We start from the raw sequence: 22,200 nt of genomic DNA, 5'->3' as shown, positions 1-22,200 counted from the left end.
TCGGGCGTCGCCTGGCGGTGCGTTGGGGGCGGCCCGAGCCCGGCCGGTGAATCGGCGCGCAGTGTGTGGAGCGGTGCGGCGGGCACCGGCGCCTGACGCGGCGCTCCGACGCCGGCAGAGCACCGCGACAAGAAGGGCTTCACGCCGCTGATCCTGGCGGCGACGGCCGGCCACGCGGGCGTGGTGGAGATCCTTCTGGCCAACAAGGCCGACATCGAGGCGCAGTCGGAGCGCACCAAGGACACGCCGCTCTCGCTCGCCTGCTCCGGCGGGCGCTACGAGGTGGTCGATATCCTGCTTAGGCAGTGAGTGAGCTCTCTGGTCCTGGACCGGAGGGCGGACAGCGGGCGTGGGAGGTGTCGGGGCGGGGCGGGAGGAGAGGCACGAGGCTCCGGGAGACGCTGACAGAGTTCGGGCGGGGACGGGGCGAGCGCGGCCGGTGGGTGGACAGTGCACACCTGCTGGTAAAAAGCCGGGAGAGGCGTGGCCGGTCCAGTGCCGGCCTCTCCGCGTGTGTCCGCCATGCACAGCCAGAGATGTAGATTGATACGCGTGACCGAGCGCTTGTGCTCCTGTGTTTGAGTGTTCGTGCTGTGACGGCGCTAGCCGGTATGTGATGCTAGTGTGTGCGCCGATGCGGTGTCTCACCGCCTGCCGTCCGGTCCGTCCGGCAGCGGCGGCAACAAGGAGCACCGCAACGTGTCCGACTACACGCCGCTGTCGCTGGCGGCCTCCGGCGGCTACGTCAACATCATCAAGCTGCTGCTGCAGAATGGCGCCGAGATTAACAGCAGGACGGGCAGCAAGCTGGGCATCTCGCCGCTCATGCTGGCTGCCATGAACGGGCATACGGCGGCTGTCAAGTGAGCAGGCGCTGCCGACTCGGCCGGCCGGCTCCGCCGCACCGGTGCGGCTGTTTTAACTCCAGCCGACCATAGACTGCTGCGGCTTGATCCCTGCTGCCAGTACCTGTACGCGGCATTAGACAACACTTGTGCTACAAATGCTTATACCCGTTCCGTGTGCTACTGCAAGAATCCGATGCTGTGATTACGTCATTACTTCCACCGCAAAAACTTGTACGGTCATCACTTGTACGCGCATTATTTCTGCTGCCAAGAGCTCTACGCGGCATGATGTGTTGACTGGATTTGGACGAGTGCCGACCGGGCGTGGTGAACGGTGAGTTTGCGACTCACGGAGCCCAGTGTCCAGCACGCCCGGGCGTCCCTCGCATGCGGCCGGCTCCGGCCGCGCCCGGCGTCCGAGCGGCCAGGACGCGCCGGCCGAGCGGCGCTCTGACGCGACGGCCGTCGCCCTGGCCACAGGCTGCTGCTGGAGATGGGCAGCGACATCAACGCTCAGATCGAGACGAACCGCAACACGGCGCTGACGCTGGCCTGCTTCCAAGGCCGGCACGAGGTGGTGCAGCTGCTGGTGGACCGGCGCGCCTACGTCGAGCACCGCGCCAAGGTAACGTCCGCCCTGGAGGGGGAGGGGGGGGGGGGTGCGGTGAAGGGGACACGTGATCACGGGCTGGGCGGCGTGCTGCGCACAGGAGCGCTGGCGCTCGGAAGTGAGCGCGGAGGGTCCGCGTGAACTGCTGGGTGGCGAGCGAGCGCGGCGCGGATCGGCTGACCACGGGCTGCTGTGTCGACGGGCTTCGCCGTGCCGTGTTTGGTTTAAATGGAAGACGGTGGACGCGGCGCGCAGGACCGTTTCTCTACATGGGCACTTGCCCGGCGCTCGTGCTTATTAATTGGCGCACAGCAGCAAGGGGCGCATAATTCAGCCAGGGAATTATTGACTTTGGTATCCATGTCTGAGGAAGCACGATCGGTGCACGGACGCCGCCGCCTACCCCAGCTGATTTCTAGCGCTTCGTTGGGGCGCTCTGGCGCCGCCCGCAACACCCCCGCCGACCTGTCCCGTCCCACGTCCACACATCCCATGTCCAAGCGTCCCACGTTCAGACGTCCCACGTCCGGGCGTCCCCGAGCCCCACGTCCACAAGTGCCCGAACTGCCCTGTCGTGCGCCGGCCCGTCATCCCCTGGTGCCTCGGCGCTGACCGGCCGCCGCCGCAGACTGGCCTCACGCCGCTGATGGAGGCGGCGAGCGGCGGCTACGTGGAGGTGGGCCGCGTCCTACTGGACAAGTACGCCGACGTGAACGCGGCGCCGGTGCCCAGCAGCCGCGACACAGCGCTCACGATCGCCGCCGACAAGGGACACTACAAGTTCGTCGAGCTGCTCGTCACGCGGTGAGTCTGTCGGCGCGCGAGCGGGAGGGGCGCGAGCGATGTGCCTGTGGCCGGGGCGGCCGAGTGGTCGGGGGTCGGATGGCCTCGCGAGAGGTGCCGCTCATCGGTGCCTGGCGTTCGGCCAGCTGCTCTGTGGCGGGAGCGGGCTGTCGCGGCTCGATGCTCCCGCCAGGCGTGAGGTGACGCCGTCAGTGGCATGCCAGTATCTCCGGCCGGCCGCCGAGCGGAGCGGGCGTATTGTGCGCGGTGTTGATCCGCCCGGTGTTGATTGGTGGCCCGTGCTGTGCGCCACTCAACCGACGGTGGGCCTCCGACCCGTGACCTGTGACCCGTGGTCCGTGGCCCGCGACCCGACCCTTGACATGAGCGCCGCTCCTGACCGGCTCCCCCGCCGCTGCTGTGTCGTGCAGGGGGGCGCAGGCGGAGGTGCGCAACAAGAAGGGCAACACGCCGCTGTGGCTGGCGGCCAACGGCGGCCACCTGGACGTCGTGCAACTGCTGTACACGGCCGGCGCCAACATTGACGCTCAGGACAATCGCAAGGTGGGTGGCGCGGCCCGCTGGCGCCGCGGCCGACGACTGGAGGGCGGCGGGGTCGTCCCTCGGTGGTGTGCCGGCTCCGGGGTTCAGGCGTGCGTGCTGGAGGGGAAGCACTGGTCAGGGTTGCGTCGCGACTGGTGATGGTGCATCTGATTGGCCGCCGGTTCGGACCCCCCCCCCCCCCTCCCCGGGCCTCTCCGCCTGGGCGCGAAAGTCGCTAGCCCCTCGTCGTCGGCATTGTTACCCCTCCCCCAAGACGAGTCGTTATCAAATGACCTACAGTTTTTACATTGATATGTATTTATTGGGAGGCGCATCCACGTGGTGGTGGTTCTGCGCTGATGAGTGCAAGAGAAATACACAGCACACGGGGAGATCCAGATACACGCATAAACGAAACAGTTCCAGTCAATGAATCGGCGATTTAAAACGGTCACGATCCCGGCGTGGGGGGGGGGGGGGGGGGAGTGGCGAGGACTACCGCCGCGTCAGCAGGTTCCAGGCGGCGAGAGCTTGGCAGGGAAAATGCGGCTGGGTGGGGGTCAGTCGGACGCGCGGCAGATGTAGCGAGCCGACACCGCTCTAAACAGCCCGACTTAAACGGTGGCAGGTCTCGGCGCGCGTCATGAATGGAGCACACGCGTCACGAACGGAGCACGCAAAACGCTGGAGGGTTGGGGGAACGTGCAGCGCCCTGTACACCTTCAGGAAGTCCCGGTGGTGCGCGCGATCAGCGAGATCAGCTACGCTAGACGAGTGTTTCCTCAGCTAGAGAGACGTGCCCGCCGCGGCGGACCCCACTCACCAGCCTGGCCGCGAGACGCGGCACCCTTCGAACGCTGACTAGGCCACCCCCGGTCAGGCTTCTTTACGCACCAGACATATTTTGCGAACGACTCGTGGGTCCATCGGAAGTGGGGGGGGGGGGGGGGGGGGGCATTCTTAATTAACGAAGATACACATGAAAAGCATACTGTTCCATGTCGAACTGATGCCGAGCGCTGCCGTTTGTTTTTGTTCATCGCCCTAACTACGGTGAAGATGTTGTTCATGTCGGAGAGGAACTGTAGAAGATGTTACTCATGTCGGAGAGGAACTGTAGAAGATGTTACTCATGTCGGAGAGAAACTGTCACTAAGATCGTAGGTCCGACCTTCACCGCCGCCGCCGCTGCCGCCAGGTGTCCTGCCTGATGGCCGCGTACAGGCGCGGCCATATCAAGGTGGTCAAGTGGATGGTGAAGCACGTCTCCCAGTTCCCGTCGGACACCGAGCTGACGCGCTTCCTCCAGATGGTCAGCGACAAGGTGAGTGGACGCCGCTGTCTCGCTGCCGGCACCGGCTGGCCGGCCATCTCGGAAGCCTGTGAGCGGGCGAGCTCGAGAGCGGCGCGTCGGCCGTGCAGATAGATGGTCAAGTTGGAAAATGATGCAACTGTTGAAGTGCGTAGTTGCGAGGTCGTTCAGTATTTGTTATTTGGTTTGGTTCGTTGGGACGTGTTGCACTCGGCGAAGAGGCTCATAGCGGGCATCACGCTTGCGAAACTCCTCCCGCTGTATCTAGAAGATATTAAAAAGGGCGCAGTTATGGGTGGGTTTCCTGTTCTCCTCCGTCCGTGTCGGACCCTTTTAACGCCCCCCCCCCCTCCCCCCCCCCCCACTCCCCGCCGCCACGACGATCGTGTGCCTGGCGTGTGCGAGGCCCCCTCCCCATGCCTCGCCAAGAGCCATGCGTTTGATGTGGTGACAGCGTGTGCCCTGTGCCATCACAGGAGCTGGCCAAGAAGTGCCAGGCGTGCGTGGACATAATCCGCGTGGCGAAGGAGCGGCAGGCGGCAGAGGCCAACCGCAACGCCACCTCGCTGCTGGAGGAGCTGGCGCAGGAGGACGCCATCCAAAAGCAGCGCCAGTGTCTGGCCGCCAAGAAACGCGACAAGAAGAAGAAGAAGCGCCAGTCGCAGACGCGTCAGGCGAAGGACGAGGACGAGAGCGGCGACGAGCGTGAGCTGGCTGGCCGATGGCGAGGACTGGGGGGGGGGGGGGGGGGGGCTGTTGCGGTCAGAGACGGAGGACGAGGATGGGCGGGGGTTTCGAGCACGAATATTGTCTGGGGGGAGGAGTGTGAGAGACAGCGCAAGAGAGGTAAAGAGTCGGTCAGCGGCGGTTGGCTCGGGGAGAAGCTGGTCATGGTGGAGTACAGAAGGGCGGGTCTCGGGAGGGGTACGCGTGCTGGCAGGGAAAGAGTGGGGCCGGCAGGGAGGGGTTGAAGATCACGGAAGCCGTGCAAGAGTGACGTTGGTGGGTGAAGGCGTGCCATGAGTTCGCCTCGCCTGCTATGGTATGGCGTCCTGTGTTCACCGGGCGACCGCGCTTGATGCGCGCTGGCACATTTATGCGTGATGCGTGCCTGATGGCGCTGTGACGGGGCGCGCGCGCGGCTGACCGGTGTGGGCCCGGCCGTTGGCAGACGAGCTGATCCCGGGCGCGGCGCCGGCCGCCGAGCCGGAGGACCGCGAGTCGCCGCCGCCGCCAGCCGCCGCCGCCCAGCCGCGCGGCCGCGCCAGCCCCGAGCGCGACAGCGGCTTCGACGCCACCAGCCAGTCGTCGACGTCGTCAGGTACGGCGGCCGCACGGGACCTGCGGACGGGTGCCCGGCGCGGCGCGGGGGGGGGGGGCGAGCGCGGGGCGTGGCCGGATGTGGGCGGGGTGCTCTGGTGCTCACCTGCTGCCACGGCAGAGGTGCTGTCGCCGGAGCTGTGTGATGTTGAGCGCACAGAGCTTGTTCAGCCCGCAGCCACTTCAGATTATTAATTAATCGTTCTATGTGCGGCACGTCGCTTACTGACGCGTTCAAGCCATCGCGGTTGCACAGCTTCTGGGGCCCGTGTGAATGCGTGGTCTCGTGAATAATACGAGACACCGGTTGACCGAGCTCAAAGCTGCAATCCTGCTGACGTTTTCGCTGGCAGCTGCACGCTGTTTACGGTTACGCCATTGGTGGACTCATTCTATCGACTATCGAGCGGCGTGGTGGCGTTTCGCCGGCACCTGTGACAATGGACTGACGTCTGCGTGCCGGCGGGCGGGGTCCCGCGGTGCTGTGCGCTGCACGTGATGCGGGGCATGTGCTGTGCGCTCAGCCGCGTGGGTTAGGTCAGGGGAGACGAGCAGGCGCAGCGGCCACGCCTCTGCGTCCGCCAGTGACCGGTGTGAGTGTTCGGCGTCACCTGACCCCTGTATGCGGAGGTGGGCTGGTCGGGAGGAGTACGGGGATGTGCGCAGCAGCCGGGTGACGGCGGCGGCGTTGTTTCAGCAGGGGACGGCATGGCGCGGCCGCCCGACGGCGCCGCCGCCCCCGGCGCTGCGCCCGGCCAGCCGGCCGCCGCCGCCAACGGGCCCACCACCGGCAAGCGCGCCAAACGCGACGAGAAACGGCGCAGACAGCTGTTTGACGCCCAGCGCGACAAGGGAGAACCCAACAAACGGTATGGCACGTGGGCAACACGCAATGTCATGTGAAAAAGTCAGGCGGGATGATTGTCAGCTCATTGGTGACCGGAGCAGGTGTTTTGGCTCCTGGACTCCTGCAGTTAATTGGACCTTTATTGGAAATACTTGTTAATGTGCATCATACGAACGTAAGGAGTATCCAATGTTTTGGATTAATCGTGTTACATTGTAAATACCGTGAGCGTGCATCGTGCCGACGTAAGGAACTGCGCCATATTTCGCCATGATTTCGGATGGCTCCCATGAACAAGGATGGAAAAGCACTTGCATTGCATTCCCATTGTTTTCAACCGCCGTTGCCATTTCGAGCTAGGCTGACCGTTCTTCGGACTCCGTCCGCGATAACGTCAGACAAATATCACAACTTCAAATTATTTGTCTGTGACGAATCTGGAAGATCCCTACCAAGTTCTGTGAAATTCTACTATGTGTGTCAAATTCATTCGGTTTTGTGACGTTTTTTTATTTACTTCTTTCAATGATGTCCGTCCCTAGTACGGCTTTACTTAGACCCCTTTTTGGCTAAAATCAATTTCGCTGCGGCTTTCCGTCACGGTGTTCCTGTGGGATGACGGTGACCATGTATCTTCTGCCGCCGCTCACCGTCCGGAAGGCGGGAGGTCCCGTGCGGTGACCCCCCCCCCCCCCCACCCTCGCGGCAGGCGAGGGGAGCGGGGGAGGGGGGGGGGGGCGTTACACGTGTCCTGACCGCCCCCCGTGCCGCACCGTGCCGCACCGTGTCGTGTGTTGACCTGTGGTGTCCGTGCCCTGTGGTGACCGTGCCGTGCCGTGCCGTGCCACACCGTACCGTGCCGTGTGGTGACGCGCCCGCTGGGCTCGGCCGCCACCAGGCAAGAGGTGACGATGAACGACACGGACCGGACGCCACCGACGGTGGCGATCGCGCCGCAGCCGGCTGTAATCACCGAGCCGCCGGCGCCGGCCAAGAGCCGCCGAAAGGACAAACAGAAGCGCATGCAGGAAGAGCGCGAGCGCATGGCGGCCGCCGGCGCCGTCTCGTCGTCGGCGGGCGCCGGCGCCACGACGGCCGCCGCCGCCGCCGGCCGCACCGGCAAGAAGGACAAGCCGTGAGTGTGCCGCCCGGGCGAGCGGCTGGTGTGGCCTTCAGAGAGAGGGGGGGGGGGGGGGGGGGCGGCGGATAGTTTGGGCGGCGTTTGTAGTAGGTGGTGGGTGGTGGTGACGGTCGGCCGTGGTGTTCGCCGGCCGGATCCTGGATCAGTGGGAGGTCGGCAATGACGGTCGTCTGGACCCCAGTTGCGTGATGCTGTCGTTTCGGAGGACCCACGTGTTTTCTGGTGGAAAGAGCCTGGATCTGGCGACGAGGCGTCGCTCCGGCATCTGTGTCCCGGCTGCTTGGGCGGCTGGCGCGCCGAGTCGCCGAGTCGAGCGGGCCGTGACCGGGCCGCCGCCTCCACCCCGCCAGGGACGCGTTCACGGACATGGCGACGTTCGAGGAGCGCCGCCTGATCCCGGGCCTGCCGGCGCGCAGTCCGCTCGTGCTGCCGGTGGGCCTGCGCTCGCCCGGCTACGCGGCCGCCGCCGCCGCCGCCGCCAGCCCCAAGAAGGGCAAGAGCCGCGAGGAGGGCTGGCGGGAGGTGACCACGCGCAGGTGAGCCGGGGCGGACGCCGGACGCCAGGCTGTGACGCTTGTCGTGGCCGCTGGTGCGTGTGCTGTGTTAGTCCTCAGTGGGACGGCTGTGCGACATTTGTGCCATGCTGAAGACCTGCCGATCCCCAGTCTGTGTAATGTATGTGGGGTGGCTTGGGACCTAGGAGCGCTGCGTTCGACCTCTTTTTGGCAGCTCGCAACCACTTTGTTGTCTCAATCATCGCCTCTGTGTGATGTGATGAGTGGCGACCTCTGACCTCCGTGACCTGCGTCACGCGGTGAGCTGCCCCTGAACCGTCGGACCGACGCGTTTTCTGCCTCCGCGCCTGTTCGGCGGTCTGTGTGTGCGTGTGTTGCCTTCACGTGATCTCCGCGCCACGTGGCGCGCCTGCCCTCCGTGAGGCGCTCTCCATGCCGTGTGTGGTGTGACCTCTGTGGAGCGGGACGAGCGGCGTGCTGTGCGCGGTGGTCGGGCGCTCGGCACACCGCTCAGCGCCGGGTGAGGTCCGGCCACGCCGCCGAGCTCTGGGCGAACCCGCCCGTGCCCGGTGATCGCCCGTGACACGGCGCATCTGTCGGCGGCAGCGCGTCCTCGTCATCGCGCACCAAGCGCGTGACTGTGCCGACGTGCGCCATCTCGCGCGTCATCGGCCGCGGCGGCTCCAACGTCAACGCCATCCGCGACCTGTCCGGCGCGCACGTGGAGATCGAGAAGAAGAGCAAGGGACAGGCCGACCGGGTCATCACCATCAAGTCAGTGGCTGGTGGCAGATCGGAGGGAGTTTGGGCCTTTGTCCGACGACGCATGTGTGTGTGTGTGCGGTAGATCGGCCGCCGCATAATGTTGTCTGTTCGGGGTGTAGCGTGACTTTCGGCTAGTAATGTAAGGAGGGTGTTTCGAATGCGCGTAAGGAAAGGGTTGTGCTATTTGGGCGCGGTGCCACATTTCGAATCATAACGCGGGTAGTACTGGGCCTGGGTGGCCCACCTCTGACATGATCCAGCCCATATTCAGCCAAGTGTTGCCGTCATTGGGCAATGTCCTGGTCACTTCCCCAGTTATCGGCCTCGCTGCTCCTCGTCGTCTTCGCCTCTGACCCCGTAAGCTACAGGTGTGCGTCCTGAAGCTCACCGATGTGACCTCAGCGCACCTCTGGCCCCCGGTCTTTTGTCGTTAGGCCCGCTGGCGGGCGCTGTGCCGTGGTGTGACGCGTGCGCGCGGCGGCTGTGCGCAGGGGCTCGGCCGAGGCGGTCAAGATGGCCCACTCGATGATCACCGAGCTGGCGGACAGTCCGGACGCCGACGTCAGCCAGCTGCTGGGCCGGCACAAGCCGCACCACGGCGGCGGCCAGGCCGGCGAGGGCAAGGTGAGGCAGCGGCGCGCCCGTCGGGCCGCGGTGGCTGACGGGGACGGCCGCCGCTGGGCGGGTCGCCGCCGGTGGAGTGGCAGGCGAACACCAGTTAATGACCATACGCAGCCGCAGTGTTCGGAACTGACTGTTGACCTCGGCAGGAGGACGAATGAAATGAAATGAAACTAAACGTACGACGTTGGTCAGGAGCTGAGCGTGAAATGGCACTGGGCGATGCGAGAGTGACAGCTGTGGCCTCCCACGTACTCGCAGTGTTGATGTTCAGGCGGCCGGATGGTGAGTGACGGAGAGGTCGTGGTCGCCGTGCCGTGTCGCGCTGCCGAGCCTGCCCGAGCGTCCGGTACGGGCCGCGGTGTGTCCGTCCAGTGCAGCCGTGCGGCGCGCGCGACACAGCGCTCTCCGTTTGGTGCGGTCGGCGCGGCTCGCTCGGGTGCCGTTGCCAAGCCGGTGCCATCGGCGTCGCGCGGCGCCACTGAGCGGGGCCGCCGTGCCTGTGTGCGTCGGTGACGTGTGACTGGTGACCTCTGGCGCAGGGCTCGTCCCGCGGCTCGGCCCTGTCGGCTGCCGCCAAGGTCATCTCACAGGCGCTTACCGGTGAGTGGCGGACACTGCATGGGTGGCGGCGGCGGCTGCTCACCGGCTCGCGCTTTATCGCGGCTGGCAGTCGGGCACGAACTGGGAACACTGTTGACTGTCCTCTAGCCAGTGGCAGCGTCAGCGTGTCGCGCTGCGCCGTTTCTGGGACGGCGTTGTCTCATTGGACGAACGGCAACTTCCGTCTTGATCGGGCCATTCGGAAGGGAGGGGAACGGGCAGCACGTTACAGGGGCTCATGGAGCGCGTGTGCCAACCCGGGAGTGGCATTGTCTGCTGGCGAGAGCGAGAACACACGCCTGACTGTGACCGCTCTCAGTTGTGAAGCGGCTGAAGCCCCGGCGGTGGTCGCCGTCGGCCCGGCGGCGGCGGCGGGGCGTCACGCACGGTGCGCGCGCCCGCTTGGCGGGGCGCGAGCGCCGCTGGGGTCGGCCGGTCGTGACCCGCCCGTGCACCCGCGCCCGCAGACACGACGTACGTGCACACGGGCGTGACGATGTCGCCACGGCGGGCGGCCGACTCGCAGCCGGCCAAGCCGTCGGCGCAGCGTCAGCTCAACATGGGCGGCGACCGGGCGGCTGGAGGCCAGCGCGGCGGCGGCGGCGGCAGCGGCGGCGGTAGCGGCGGCAGCGGCGGCGGCGCCCAGGCCGACGCGGCCAACGGTCAGTGTGGCGCCGCCGAGGCGCGGCGGGCGGAGCGGGAGGCAGCCTGCAGTCCGGCTGAGGGGCAGGGGGCGACTGTGATAGGCCGGCTGGCTCAGGACAGGGGCCGTGGCTGTGGTGTGCGGGAGGGCAGCACCGACCTCTAGCGTGCGGCCCAGGGGCCAGGCGTGCACGAGGTGCGGCGCTGTCGGTCGGCGATCGATGGAAGGGCTGCGTTCATCTGTTGATGCCCCGCGTGGTCGTGCGAATTTGCGCGACAGCTGCTTGAACTGCTGCACACACGCTGTCCCGCGCGTGTGGCCGCTTTTTTTCTTCGCGGAACTTTAAGGCTGTTGGGTGAGTTGGTCCAGCGTGGCGCGATACGCAGACCAGCGGTCACCTCTGTTCGCGGCTCCCCGTCATTCTGTGCTGAGCGGCAGCTGCCGCCAACGCGCTGACCCCGTCCCGGAGCTGCTCTGAGCGGGTCACCTGCCGGCGGCCGGCCGGCTCTGACCTGACCTGACCTGACCTGACCTGACCTGACCTGACCTGACCTGACCTGGCCCCGCCTGTTCCGCAGACAAGCGGTCGGCCGGCAAGTCGGGCTCGGCGGCGGCGACGGCCGGCGCTGGGTCGCGCGCCGCCGCCCAGGCGGGCCCGCGCGCCGCCACGCCCCTCATGCAGCGCAAGGCCGAGCCGCCGAGCGCGGCCGGCGCCGGCCGTGGTGGCCGCGCGCCACCGCCCGCGCCCACCGCCGCCTCCGAGGCGGCGGCGGCGCCAGCGGCGGCCGCGCCGGCCGTCTCGGCGCCGGCGCCGGTGGCGTCGGTCGCACCGCCGGCACCCGCCCAGCCGGCGCAGACGTACTCGCCGTTCAACTACAGCCCCATTCTCAAGGTGAGGGAGTGTGGTAACGGAGGTGTGATGGCGTCTGTCGAAGGCGTTACCAGCTGGCTTAGTGTACGCTCGTTTGGAACGGAGCATCATGAGTTGTATGATTTGTATGAGACGCTAGTTCGCTGGTTACCGCACGTCCCCATGCAGACAGCTCATTGATTGGACTTCATCATCGCCACTCGCATCTCACTCCGCTCCTGCGCGCGCCCCGCAGAACGTGGGCCAGAGCAAGGAGAAGAACTTCGCGGCGGTGGTGGCCAGCGGCGTCACCTCGCTGGCGCCGTCCACCTCCACCTCCACCGTCAGCTTCGTGGACGCGCCGCCCACCGTCAGCGTTGTGGACGCGGCCAAGGCGCCCGGCTACCGCGGTGGCAGCGCCGCCTCCTCCTCCGCGTCTGCCGCGGCGGCGGCGGCGGCCGCCTCGGCCGCCTCCATCGCGGCGGCCACCGCCGTGGCGCCCGTGGCGCCGCCGGCGTCCGTCAGTCCGGGCAGCAACGCGGCCGGCTCGCCAGCAGCAGCAGCTGTCGCCGCCCGGTGAGCTGCGGGGCCCGGGCCGGAGTGGCGGCGGCGACTGGTCGGCGGTGGCCGGCCGGCAGCTGTCACCAGCGGCGCAGTGCTGTGATGTGTGTGTAGCGGGGGCGTCCCCGTGCCGAGCCGTGTGCTCCCGAGGGTGTGGCGCGTCGATGCACGCTCCAGCGCACCACGTCTGTGCATTGTCACTAGAGCTGCCCAGCACTGGACGGCCGGACGGTGGCCGTCCCTCGTGACCGCCAGCCGACTGTTGCGCTGTGCTGGCCAGCCGGCCCGCCACGTGCGTAATTCTCCCCCAACGTGAGGTGAAATGAGCTGCGCTGCGCCAGGGTAGGCTGGTCTGACCTGAGATAAGGTGACCTGAACTGACCTGAGGTTAGATAGGCGGGCACGGCCCGAGGGGGCTCAATGAGGGGGTGACAGCATGGCCGGAGCTGGCTGTGGTTAATTGGGGTCATGGAGCGCGCCCGCTTGTTATATCACGTTGCGCCCAACCAGATCTGGTGTAAGCAGGCTGAGCATGCCTGACCTGACCTGACCTGACCTGACCCCTGCGTGTGTGTCAGGCGGCCGGAGCGCGCCGGGTACGCCGGTGGTGCCGCTGCAGGCGCCGCCGCTGGCGTGCTCGCCGCCGCTGGCGCCGCCGCAGCGGCCGGCCTCGTCGCCCGACTGGTCGCTGGCGCCGGGCGGACCGATGCACCGGCCGCCGCCGCCGCCGCCGCCGCCGGCCGGTCTGCCGGCCGCCGCCGCGCACGGCTACCTCGACATGAGCCTGCTGCGCAGCCGTCTGCCGCCGGCGCCCATCGGACAGCGTATGCCCGACGCCTCCATGTTCGGACCCGGTTAGTGGAGGCAGCACCGCTCGCCGGGGCGGGGATTGTTGACAGCGGTGGGATCTGTGTAGGCTTCGACGGTGTTGGTCACGCCTATGTTCGGGCAGACGGGCTCCGATCTGGCCGCCGTTTGGTATTGTGTTTGTATGCGCTATTTGGCTGTTTGCTAGTTGGTCGGGCAGTCTCGCGCCGTAACCTGGGCGAGACCTCGCCGGCACGCCGCCGGCCGCCGTGCTGACCTCGGTTCCGTGCGCCGTCGCCAGGTGGCTTGGCGCCGCTCGGACTGGCGCCGTCACGTCGCGAGCACACAGTGCCGCCGCCGATGGCGCCCAGCCTGCTCGACATGTACCACACGCCGCCGCCGCCGCCGCCGCCGTCGGTCGTGAGCCTGCACCACCCGCCGCCCAACATGTGAGTACGGCGCCTGCGCCAGCCTGGAGCCGGGGACCGGCGGCAGCGGCGGCCGAGCGGGGCACCGCCCGCCGCCGCTGGTCGGTGGCTGGCAGAGCTACGGCTTTGTTGGCCATCCGGTCGGCCCGAGTGTTTTTGTCATCATCCCCTGCTCCCGGCAAATGTCCCGGCGCTTGTGGGCGGAGCAAAAGCTGGCTGTCGTCCCGTGGGCTCGGCCGTGTGGCGGTGAGCAGTGGTGTCGGCGCCGTGCCCGCGCCGTCGAGGACCACATGGTGCGGGCTGGCGGCCCGCTGGTGACTGTGTGAGCGTGGCCGTGTGGCGGTGAGCAGTGGTGTCGGCGCCGTGCCCGCGCCGTCGAGGACCACATGGTGCGGGCTGGCGGCCCGCTGGTGACTGTGTGAGCGTGGCCGGGTCGCGGCCGGCTCTGACTGACCCCCTGGCGCGGTGCGGCAGGATGAAGCACGCGCAGCTGCCCCGGCCGATCGGCATGGAGCGCAGCATGCGGGACCGTCAGCAGCAGCAGTACCAGCAGCAGCAGCAGCAGCAGCACCATCACCAGCAGCAGCAGCAGACAGCAACAGCAGCACTACAGCAACAAACCGCAGGGGTGCGTGCCCAGGCGCGCCGACACGGGGCGGCAGGGACAGCGGCGGTGGCGGTGGTGGCAGCCGGTCTGGGCAGCGGTTGTGCATGGGGCGCGGCAGGCGCGCCAGCTTATCATTCTGTCGCGAGTATATCACGGCTGTGCATCACTCTTTTGTCAGTGTACCACTGTGGGTCACGTTTGATTATGGCGGCTGCTTAGTTGCTGACAATGGACAGGTATTTCCCGACTGTCTTAGCCGCGGTAATTGTGCCAAAACTATGGGAAACTTGTCTTGGAATCGTGTCTTCCGGGAGCGATTTTTTTCTGCTGTTGGACGGACCTCACAACAGGTGTTCTGGGCTGGCCGCTTTTGCGGGCGCTGTCACGCCTCTCGCCGACGTCACACAATGTCTGACGTCACTGCGGGGGCCAGCAGCCGGTCCTGGGAGTACCAGCCGTCCCAGGAGGTGGACAACGGCACCAACAATTGGATGACGCCGCCGCCGGCCACCGACGACATCCCCACCTCCAGCTACAACATGGACCACCAGTTCAGCCTGGAAGACCTCAACACGGTCAGTGAATGGCCGGACGCCGGTCCGCGCCGCCCCGGTGTGTCGGCCTGGCGCCGAGAGGGAGCGTTGCCGCACGTCCCATCAATGGCCACGCGTCGTGAGGCCCCGCCTCGGCGTCCGTGCCGGTCGCGGGTTTCTGCCGTGTGGCTCGTGCGTGGTGTTCGCCGCTGACTGGATGTCGTGTTGTTTCTGTCGCGGACTGGGTCGAGCGAGCGGGCGTGTGTCGGTGGGGACGGGCCAGGCGGTGTGTTTTGTGGGTGTGTGGCCCGCCCAGCCCGTCCCGCCGCCTGGCGCTGCCGGGCCAGCGAGCCGGCGTCGACTGACCTGGGCCGTCGCCTCGCGCCGGCAGCTGCGGCGCGCCGCCACCATCACCTCGGAGATGGGGCCGGCGCGCGGCTACGGCTACTCGAACGGCGGCCTGGGCCTGCCGGGCGGCTTCGGGCCGTACGGCGCGCTCGGCGGCCGGCCCGGCAACAACAACGCGGCGTCGGCGGCCGTGGCCGGCGGCCTCGGCTCCCTGGCGGCGCTGGCTGGCGGCGACTCGTGGGGCCTGCCGGGCCTGGCCACCGGCAAACCCGCCGGCGCCGCCGACACGCACCAGGTGAGATAATGAGGGGGGACGCGGCCGGTGAGGCGCGCCGACGACACTTGGGCTGGAGGGAGGGAGCAGGAGGGTTGGTGCCCCGGGCTGCCGGCTCAGGCGGGCGGCAGCCTGATCAGTGCGCAGAGTGACATGGGGCAGCGGCCAGTCTAGGAAACAGGCGCGTTCCCGGAAAGTGGGCTGATGATGCTTCAGTGGCAGCACGCTCCGTTTGCAAGCGCGCCTGTTGCACATCTCGCACTGCGGGCGTGTAGTTCCAACGCGGCGGTGGGGGCACGTCGACTTCAGTGGGAATGTGTTTTGCTTGGCGGGGGGCCGAGCGCGGCGATCATTTGTAACGCAAGCGTCCGCTGCAGCTGTGGGCATGGACAGATTTCCGCTGCTTTGATGCCCTGTTCGGGGCACAATACCGCCGGGTGCGTGTAATCAGGTATATGAGATCGACTGTGCTGGCCTGTTATAATGCCCTGCTCTGCTTAAAGGTTCGGGAAGCTGTATTGTCAGCGTCCGGCACCCGAATGTGGTCGGTTATTTACATTCGTTCTGCTTGACGTCTCTTGGGTCTGTCCATGCTAAATGGCTTCCATGTCGTCCATCGCTTTTTCACATTTGTGGCCAATCAGCAGCCAGCTGCGGTCTGACCCATTCCGTGGCCTGCACTGTGATCCACCCTCGGACCGCGTACCATCTGTCGCCCTGTTCGCCTGCCGTATGGCGTCAGTCCCCGCCTGGCGCGTGACGCCCCCTCTCCTCCCCCGTTCTAGATGTGGGAGGACAGCTGGACGGGCTAGAGCGCCCGTCCGCACTCCACCGAGAGAGAGGAGAGGAGAGAGAGACTCGCCGCCACCCCACCACCCGGAGACGACCCACCCTTCTATTTGGAAGCCTTTCTGGCGCGCCGCCGCCGCGCGGCCGGCGGCCGCCCGCGCCGCACGGCCGGCGGCGGCGGCGCGCGCGAGCGAGCGAGCGTGCGCCCGCGGCGGCGCAGCGCCACTTGTGCATTGGAGGCCGGCGTCAGCCCCGCCGGCCGGCCCGCCGCGGCGCCGGCAGCACCGATATGTATTGAATAAAATATGCATAACCACGGCGTGGTGTCTAACTAGGCAGCTGGTGCAGCGAGGACGAGGTAGGCACGGGGCGAATACTGCGGGCCAGGTGAGGAGGGAGATGGGATGCTAAAACCTAGTTTCTGAGCATCACGCTCGCCAAGATGTGCAGACTATTTTGTCTAGACTATTTCAAAGTCAACCAGGCATCCATGACACCATAATGTCATTAAACTCTCGTTCCACTGGCCATACGGCGTCAAATGTGAGGGACGATGAACTGACGAGTCGTCCACATCTGGCATTCGCGAACACGATTTCCAGGTATAACGGCCGTTAATTGGCTCTCGACCAGTGTGAGAGCTACGCAAGGTGCCAACAGGTTATTTGGTTTGATTGGGTTCGAGTCCCTTCGACCAGGAATGATCACTTCAGAGCCATGGGGTGAAGGAGGGTGGATCACGATGAGGCAAGACACTGCGCCTGGGTGGCCAGCCGCCGAGCTGTAGCCCGCGCAGGGACCCCTCGGGAGTGTGCGTCAGGCGCCCGGCCGGGGTCTCCCTTCCCAGGGGCCTCGCGGCCCATTCGTGGCTGACGCACGCAATCTGCCCCGGGCGAGCGGGGCGTCGCCGGGATCCAGGATAAAGCAAGAAAGGAACGTGAGGGGATCGGATGAATTACGTTTTGTGCTACATGATCGGGAAGTTCCTGTGCATTCAAGTACATTCTCCTTAGTTAAAACGGAAATAAGACTCAACAGAGCAAGTTAAGAAGAGCATTATAACCGAGCGTGTGAATAAAAGTAAGCACTTCAACCTCACGAGTAAGGGTACGAAGGGGCCAAAACACGAGCGCCCAGCGATATTTGGTCCAGCACGCCCAGTATCGCCGCGGGCGACCTCTCGGGAGATGGAGGAACTACAGCTGAGTGCGCCATACAAACCTTTCAAGACGCAGTCAAACAATGACGCATTGAAGAGCATGTTTACTGAATGTAGAAATTTGTTATCTAGAGCAGTCTTTTACCCTTAACAGTATGTTAATAGTAATAAGTGAGCTAATTTAATCAAATCTGATGCCAATCAATGCCTCAATTGTGGAACATTTCCTTTCATTCAACTTTCGTTCATTCATCCGTGGCTGATAAAAGCCAGTGAGAACAGAACGCGCCTTTGCAGCCCTTTACAAGGGAAAATCCAAAATAATCTACACACATGAATAAGTCGCAGAGGGCTGCTGAAAATGCAAGCTATTTTGAAGCGCAAAGAAATGATCCGTCGGAAGAGCATATTGATTTAATGGAATGTATTTTGAAGTGGGTGTAGGGTGCAACAGAAGTTCGCAGGGTGACAATGAGATGGCTTACTGCCTTGGTAATGCATCGAATGGTCATCCAATTTCACAACCTATGTGAGCATCTTATTCAGGTCTTGATTATGATTATATCCATCCGTTCACTGTTTGTTTGAAGGCTTGACAATTCAGCCAGACAAGTTACCCATTATGACAACAAAAAAATGAATTTCGAAATGGCGACACAAAATTATTATCGTCATGGCCTGCTTTCATATATTTTTTGTTCGGAGAAATCATACAGCACGAACCGGTATGAAAAGGCTGATTTCCTACCAATTTTCCAGGCATAAACTGGCTGTTTAAGAAGCGTCAAAGCAACGGTAAACCCACATCTTACACATCTCAGCAGTCTCCCAGCGGTTGAGTCCAAGTGGAGTGGTTATGCTTCACTTGTCTAAATCACTATCACCGTTGAAACGTTGAAAATAACTGTAACTATTATTGCCACCTATTTGAACATGCCGCGTCTTTGTGTCTGTCTGTCTCTTTGGCGGCTTTTGGCTTTTTGATCGCTTGCAGGTCACCAGGCAAGTCGCTTAAACGTGGATCTTTGGCACGGTGCACGTGCGTACGAGACGACATGCTCTAGTGAGTTCCGTGCCGGTGCGTTTCACGGGTGACGCGTGTCGCCTGCTGCGAATTGTTATTTAGCCTTTTTGTTTTACATGGGCGGCACGAAAAAGCGTCTCGCGCTAAAACTGGCGAGCGGTCTTTCGAAGCCGCGGCTACATTTCGGCAACCGCGGGCCGAAGCGACACCACATCGTCACGCTTCGACTGAAAATTGAACGGGGAATCGCGTGATGTTGCGTGAGGCTGCACGTGCCACGTGCCACGTGCACAACGACGGTCATGACGGGTTTGCTCCTTTTAGGAGGTTTTGCGTTTAGACTACGCAGCAGAACTCCGTCAGCAATGTCCATTTAGACATCATGGAACCAGCTTTTGCATGTCGAGGCATGACAATTACAGCCGCAAGCCTTTCCCGGTTTCGTACATGTTGAATAATGCGACGAATACAACACACCGTCTTCCAGGCTGGGACCAGACTGGTGGCGAAACCGTGCATCGCCGATGCACCGATTCATTGCCTGAATTTACCATCTATTCTTTTGCCGTTGTGTGCGCTGTACTGTCCAAACATCAATTTTTTCTAAAGCGTTTCAATTCCACAATTTCGTGTCGTCAGAATGCCACTGGTTGATCACTCAGTCGCCGCCGGCGAAAATTTTAAGCAAAATGGCGAATCGCCCACGCGCCGCTTGCTCTCGGCATCTGACAGCTGTCATTCCGCCATTCAGTCAGTTTTTGCGGCGAGTTAGGTGGGCCACAATGACGCGAGACAGCTAAACGCATTACCTGAACTCCTTTTGAGAATATTCGGAGAGAATAATAAACAATTGAGAATGCCACACCTATCGAGTGTAAATAATGTGCAATGGGTGCGACAAGAGACCCCAAGTAACATATATTTTTTCCAGCGAAGCTCACTGACCCGTAGCAGTATGGCAAAACATCACTCCCAATTGGGTTTCGCGGTTTCGTTTCTGGACTCACGGCAGAGCCTGATAAAACAGAGACATTACAGCAGCATTGCCAAGTTGCATTGGCAAAATCGGCGACATCTGGCAGTGCATTGATAGTAAGAAGGGTTTTCTGGAACTTTTCGGGCGCTAACAACGCTCCAACTGCAGTGGAAACCCGGCGAGCAGGATGTCAAACTGACACTCGCTGATTTTATCCCAATATGCAGATTGTGAACTCATTGCAGATGAATACCTCACATGGTTCAGGGTGCCTAACATGGAATACCTCAATGTGTGCCTCACAATGTACACCTTAATGCCCAACATAGGTCGCAAGGGGCACGTGGGTCGGTAATACATCTCAGATTATGGAAACAATGTATATTTCATGTCTTCAGCCTCCAGGAAATATGTATAAGTAACAAATGGCACACAAAGACATAGTTCAACAAACACTGCACGCCTGTGTCAGCACATACGCCACAAAGGAAAGATACACTGGTATTCAGGCCTTCCATGGAGACCTCACGGTGCCCCAGCGGTCAGTCCAGTTCGCATGGTGCTCATATGAGGAGCACGTGATGCGGATCATAGGCTGGAGGGCCGCCACTACCACGATTTAGCGGGTCTGCCCGCTGCCTTGTTCTGGCGACCACCGGACCGGCCCTTGTCACCATTGTCAGCAGCATATGGAGCCGACAGTGGCGGCCTCGGTGCCTGACTTGCAGGGCTATAGTTGGCATTATCGATGATAGATGGGGTTACGAGCAGTACCAGACGTTCCCCGTTGGCAGTCCGGCTACCGTGAGCCGTCTGTAGCTCGAAGAGTCCCTGCTGGGTGGGCGAGGATCGGTGTTCCTGCAAGAGGTGAGGCCTTTCCTCCTTGCCCTTCAACAGTGTGGATCCTTGCTTGGCGGGGCCGAATGCCTCCTGCTCAAGCGCAGCCGGCAGCTGTTGAGAGCCATTGTATCCCTGCTGAGGACGAACAGAAGACGGCTGCTGGGGACGAGTCGACGACAGCCACTTAGGATCGGAGGGGACTGGCTTCAATCGTTGCAGTTGCGGACCCTTGGAAGGCTGCTGCCGATTAATGATGGAGGGCTGCTGCTGACCTGGAAGTTGTGGCTGATTTTGGGAACCATAGCTTTCCTGCTGGGGACGATCAGGGTTTTCCTGCTGAGGACCAGAGTAGTCTTGCTGGGGACGGCCAGTAGATTGTTGCTGAGGACGAACTGATGATTGCCACTTAGGATCTGAGTATTCTTGCTGAGGACGTCCGGAAGGGTGCTGAGGAATGAAACCAGGCTGTTTCTGATCTTGAAGGAGGGATGGTTCTTGAGGACCAGAATAACCCTGCTGAGGGCCGCTTAGGGGCTGTTTTGCGGGTCGACCCGACGACTGCCACTTAAGGTCAGAGTTCCCTTGCTGAGGACGTCCAGAAGGCCGCCGCTGAGGAATGACGGGACGTTGCTTCTGACCTCGGGTTGAGGATGATTCTTGAGGACTAGAGTAGCCATTCTGGGGACGATCCAGAGTCTGTTGTTGAGGACGACCAGAAGACTGCCACTTGGGATCGGCGGACCCTTGTTGAGGACGTACGAATGTCTGCTGAGGAATAACAGCAGGCTGCTTCTGACCTCGGACTGAGGATGATTCTTGAGGACCAGAGTAGCCATTCTGGGGACGATCCAGAGTCTGTTGTTGAGGACGACCAGAAGACTGCCACTTGGGATCTTGAGGACGTACGAATGTCTGCTGAGGAATAGCAGCAGGCTGCTTCTGACCTCGGACTGAGGATGATTTTTGGGGACCAGAGTAGCCATTCTGGGGACGATCCAGAGTCTGTTGTTGAGGACGACCAGAAGACTGCCACTTGGGATCTTGAGGACGTACGAATGTCTGCTGAGGAATAGCAGCAGGCTGCTTCTGACCTCGGACTGAGGATGATTTTTGGGGACCAGAGTAGCCATTCTGGGGACGATCCAGAGTCTGCTGTTGAGGACGACCAGGAGACTGCCACTTGGGATCGGTGAACCCTTGTTGAGGACGTACGAATGTCTGCTGAGGAATAACAGCAGGCTGCTTCTGACCTTGGACGCCGGATGGCTGTTGAAGGCCAGAGTAGCCCTGCTGAGGACGGTCTAGGAGCTGGCGCTGCGGACCATAAGCGGACTTCTGAGGACCAGAGTAGGCTTGCTGGGGAAGATCAGAGTACACCTGACCAATCGGGTGGCGCTGTTGGGGACGGCCTGGGACATTTTGCTGGGGAATAGAGTATCCCTGCTGGGGACGGTCCAGGATGTTCTGCTGAGGAATGAAGTGTCCTTGCTGAGAACGAGTTGGAAAAGACTGATGCGGGCCAGAATACTGCTGCTGGGCATTTGATGCCGCCTGCCGCTGTGCTGCTCCAACGTACCCCTGGGGCCGGGCCGGGGAGTACCCCTGGGGCCGCTGGTGGGCGCCTCCCTCCGCCGGTCGATCACCGTAGCTCCGTCCCGGGCCGCCCTGCCGCGGCCGCCCCTCATAGGGTCTGGCCTCACCCTCGTAAGTGACCTCGGCGACGTAGCCGCTGTCGCCGTCCACTGTGTAGGTGACGGTCTGGAGGCGGCCGTCGGGCAGCAGCACCGAGTAGGAGCCGTGCGTCTGCCTGCCGGCTCGGCTCTCTCGCTGACCGAACCGCGTCTCTCGGCCGGCCACCGTCCAGTCGAACTCGTACCGGGCCGGCTCACCGCCGTCGTCAGAGTAGTCACCAGTAGGAGGACCGGAAGCCAGACTGTAGTCTCCGGCAGAGGGGCCAGGTGCCGGTCTGTAGTCTCCGGAAGGAGGGCCAGGTGCCGGTCTGTAGTCTCCGGCAGAGGGGCCAGGTGCCGGTCTGTATCCTCCGGCAGAGGGGCCAGGTGCCGATCTGTAGTCTCCAGCAGGAGGGCCAGGTGCCGGCCTGTAGTCTCCAGCAGGAGGGCCAGGTGCCGGTCTGAAGTCTCCGGCAGGAGGGCCAGGTGCAGGTCTGTAGTCTCCGGCAGGAGGGCCAGGTGCCGGTCTGTAGTCCCCAGCAAGCGGGCCAGGCGTCCGTCCGTAATCTTCAGCTGGTGGACCTCCTGTCGGTCCGTAGCTCTGCGCAGAGACTGACGCCACGACGGCGAGCAGTACGATGAACACGGCCATGTCAGCGCTGCAGTGGTGACCCGCAAGCCAGCTCTGGCTGTCTGATGCTGGACGTCAGCCGCTCAGACGTTTTATGCAGTGCCGGCCGTCACCCAGAAGTGCCTGACTTCCCACCGTCGCCGTGATCGCTG

The 22,200-nt window shown here is 63.5% G+C and overlaps 2 protein-coding genes across 2 annotated transcripts in view; both read left to right on the top strand.

The window, feature by feature from the left end:
• Positions 1-10,838, top strand: part of LOC119114773 (ankyrin repeat domain-containing protein 17) — a 43,974-nt gene extending 33,136 nt beyond the window's left edge. Inside the window, exons 27-42 of the mRNA XM_037238810.1 lie at positions 119-305; positions 675-863; positions 1,329-1,473; positions 2,087-2,262; positions 2,673-2,805; positions 3,983-4,108; positions 4,573-4,801; positions 5,268-5,417; positions 6,114-6,285; positions 7,162-7,398; positions 7,755-7,940; positions 8,526-8,693; positions 9,176-9,308; positions 9,848-9,908; positions 10,376-10,489; positions 10,831-10,838. Coding sequence (XP_037094705.1) covers positions 119-305; positions 675-863; positions 1,329-1,473; positions 2,087-2,262; positions 2,673-2,805; positions 3,983-4,108; positions 4,573-4,801; positions 5,268-5,417; positions 6,114-6,285; positions 7,162-7,398; positions 7,755-7,940; positions 8,526-8,693; positions 9,176-9,308; positions 9,848-9,908; positions 10,376-10,489; positions 10,831-10,838 — 2,414 coding nt within the window. The remainder of the gene's footprint in view (positions 1-118; positions 306-674; positions 864-1,328; positions 1,474-2,086; positions 2,263-2,672; positions 2,806-3,982; positions 4,109-4,572; positions 4,802-5,267; positions 5,418-6,113; positions 6,286-7,161; positions 7,399-7,754; positions 7,941-8,525; positions 8,694-9,175; positions 9,309-9,847; positions 9,909-10,375; positions 10,490-10,830) is intronic.
• A 1,864-nt stretch (positions 10,839-12,702) lies between these two features.
• LOC119089612 (putative PE-PGRS family protein PE_PGRS10) lies at positions 12,703-15,870 on the top strand. The gene is made up of 6 exons (XM_037212391.1): positions 12,703-12,816; positions 13,071-13,218; positions 13,672-13,825; positions 14,241-14,379; positions 14,729-14,980; positions 15,745-15,870. Exons 4-6 carry the CDS (start codon positions 14,296-14,298, stop codon positions 15,769-15,771), a joined length of 363 nt encoding a protein of 120 aa, XP_037068286.1. The 5' UTR covers positions 12,703-12,816; positions 13,071-13,218; positions 13,672-13,825; positions 14,241-14,295; the 3' UTR covers positions 15,772-15,870.
• The last annotated feature ends 6,330 nt before the right edge of the window (positions 15,871-22,200 follow it).

This window comes from Pollicipes pollicipes, unplaced genomic scaffold (assembly GCF_011947565.3).
Source record: "Pollicipes pollicipes isolate AB1234 unplaced genomic scaffold, Ppol_2.1 Scaffold_1600;HRSCAF=1878_pilon_pilon_pilon, whole genome shotgun sequence".
In the NCBI taxonomy this organism is placed as follows: Eukaryota; Metazoa; Arthropoda; class Thecostraca; order Pollicipedomorpha; family Pollicipedidae; genus Pollicipes; species Pollicipes pollicipes.
The sequence above is the reverse complement of the archived record's forward strand: the minus strand, read 5'-3'. Positions and strand labels throughout refer to the sequence as shown.

What these genes read in the sequence shown, in the direction of transcription:
- LOC119089612 (XM_037212391.1), top strand. Translation starts at nt 14,296, where the DNA reads ATGACGCCGCCGCCGGCCACCGACGACATCCCCACCTCCAGCTACAAC. An exon ending in GCCTGGAAGACCTCAACACG is followed by an intron (nt 14,380 to 14,728) that starts GTCAGTGAATGG and finishes TCGCGCCGGCAG; the next exon opens with CTGCGGCGCGCCGCCACCAT. An exon ending in GCGCCGCCGACACGCACCAG is followed by an intron (nt 14,981 to 15,744) that starts GTGAGATAATGA and finishes CCCCCGTTCTAG; the next exon opens with ATGTGGGAGGACAGCTGGAC.